This window comes from Triticum aestivum, chromosome 3B, assembly GCF_018294505.1.
Source record: "Triticum aestivum cultivar Chinese Spring chromosome 3B, IWGSC CS RefSeq v2.1, whole genome shotgun sequence".
NCBI classification, from domain to species: domain Eukaryota; kingdom Viridiplantae; phylum Streptophyta; class Magnoliopsida; order Poales; family Poaceae; genus Triticum; species Triticum aestivum.
Window position 1 is genome coordinate 786,179,355 of NC_057801.1, and position 1,857 is coordinate 786,181,211.

The 1,857-nt window shown below is 55.0% G+C and overlaps 1 protein-coding gene across 1 annotated transcript; it reads left to right on the forward strand.

Moving 5' to 3' along the window:
- The first annotated feature begins 311 nt into the window (after positions 1-311).
- On the forward strand, positions 312-1,530 carry LOC123066566 (glucan endo-1,3-beta-glucosidase GII). Its single transcript, XM_044489619.1, has 2 exons — positions 312-390; positions 486-1,530. The coding sequence occupies exons 1-2, from the start codon at positions 312-314 to the stop codon at positions 1,415-1,417; spliced, it is 1,011 nt and encodes a 336-aa protein (XP_044345554.1). The 3' UTR covers positions 1,418-1,530.
- Positions 1,531-1,857: the final 327 nt, after the last annotated feature.

The following is a 1,857-nucleotide window of genomic DNA, read 5'->3' on the forward strand; positions in this document are numbered from 1 at the left end:
ATAATAACTTCGGGGGTATTGTTTTGGACAGCTGGTTGCGTTGGACAGTTGGAAGTTTGGAACTCATGTACGCACGGTCGCGCCACACACCCTGGGCACCTGGCTACCTATAGAGAGGAACCAGCTTTGAAAGTCGGGAACGAGAATTGACCAACTACCAACTTGCAACTCGCCAAACTAGGCCGTGTATGTATATATATATAGCCTAGGCCGTGTCTGCATGGCACACTTGCATGCAAAAGGAGTAGAGAGTACGTGCTCCAACTGTTTCGTAGCTACCTGAGGAGAGAGAGTCAGTCAGCTGCCCAAAGATGACACGGCAACATGCTGCCTCCACGCGCACGCTCGCCGCGGCGTTGGTCATCGGAGTCTTGGCACCCATCCTTACCGGTAATCTACCAACCTGCACGACTCCGTTGATCACCAGTGTCAGACTAGCTAGGAGTCTGTGACTGATTATTCGCAATGTTATCGATCGTGTGCAGAGGTGCAATCCATCGGCGTGTGCAACGGGATGCTCGGCGACAACCTGCCATCGCCGGCCGACGTGGTGCAGTTCTACCAGTTCCAGGGCATCGGCGCCATGCGCATCTACGCGCCGGACCCCGAGACGCTCCGGGCCCTCGACGGCACCGGCATCGACCTCATGATGGACGTGGGCAACGGCGACCTCGCCGCCCTCGCCTCCGACCCTGCAGCGGCGGCCGGCTGGGTCCGGGATAACGTGCTCGCCTACCCGGGCGTCCGCGTCAAGTACGTCGCGGCCGGCAACGAGGTGGACGGCGGCGACACGCAGAACATCCTCCCGGCCATGAAGAACCTCAACGACGCGCTCTCCGCGGCCGGCCGCCCTGACGTCAAGGTGTCCACGGCGGTCAAGATGAGCGTTCTCGAGTCCTCATCGCCGCCCTCTGACGGCGCGTTCAAGGACGCGTACATGATGGACGTGGTCCAGCTGCTCAAGACCACCGGCGCGCCGCTCCTCGCCAACGTGTACCCCTACTTCGCAAAAACAGGTGACCCCGACATCGAACTCAGCTACGCGCTCTTCCAGCAGAGCACCACCACGGTGAGCGACAACGGCCTCACCTACACCAACCTCTTCGACGCCATGGTCGACGCGGTGTATACGGCCATGGAGAAGGCGGGCGCGTCCGGTGTGCCCATCGTGGTCTCCGAGAGCGGGTGGCCGTCGGCAGGCGGCGTTGAGGCGACCGTCGCTAACGCGCAGGCGTACAACCAGAACCTGATCAACCACATCGGCAATGGCACACCCAAGAGGCCTGGGGCGCTGGAGACGTACATCTTCGCCATGTTTAATGAGAACCAAAAGGATGGGGACGAGACGGAGAAGAATTTTGGGCTGTTCAATGGCCCCGACAAGTCGCCGGTGTACCCTCTAAGTTTCAGCAATTAATTAAAGACACCGATAAGTGCCACACATGTGGCATGAACACATGGAAACTCCGAACGATTTTTATGGCACTGATAAGGATGCCAATTCTTTTGTGGATGGCAAGTTTCAGTTTTTTTTTTGGGTTCGTATTTTTCTTTTCGGATGACAACTTTAGTTTAAAAAACGTTAAAGTCGAAGTGCTTCGTTGCACACTATGCTTTGTGTACGACCTTTTTTCATATGGTTTTCATATGACCAGAGAGAGGCCCGTGGACCCGTTTCCCGATGTTTGGGCCACAGCATGAGACCGGTCTGGTCGTACAAAGATCGTGCTAAATTTGATCATACGCATAGCAGCTCTCTTATCATTTAGGTTAATTAAAGATGAAATGCATATTCATGCCTACATATGTTACGATCTCAATATGGTGCAAAATAATCATGCAAACACTTATTAACTA

What these genes read in the sequence shown, in the direction of transcription:
- LOC123066566 (XM_044489619.1), top strand. Translation starts at nt 312, where the DNA reads ATGACACGGCAACATGCTGCCTCCACGCGCACGCTCGCCGCGGCGTTG. An exon ending in CTTGGCACCCATCCTTACCG is followed by an intron (nt 391 to 485) that starts GTAATCTACCAA and finishes GATCGTGTGCAG; the next exon opens with AGGTGCAATCCATCGGCGTG.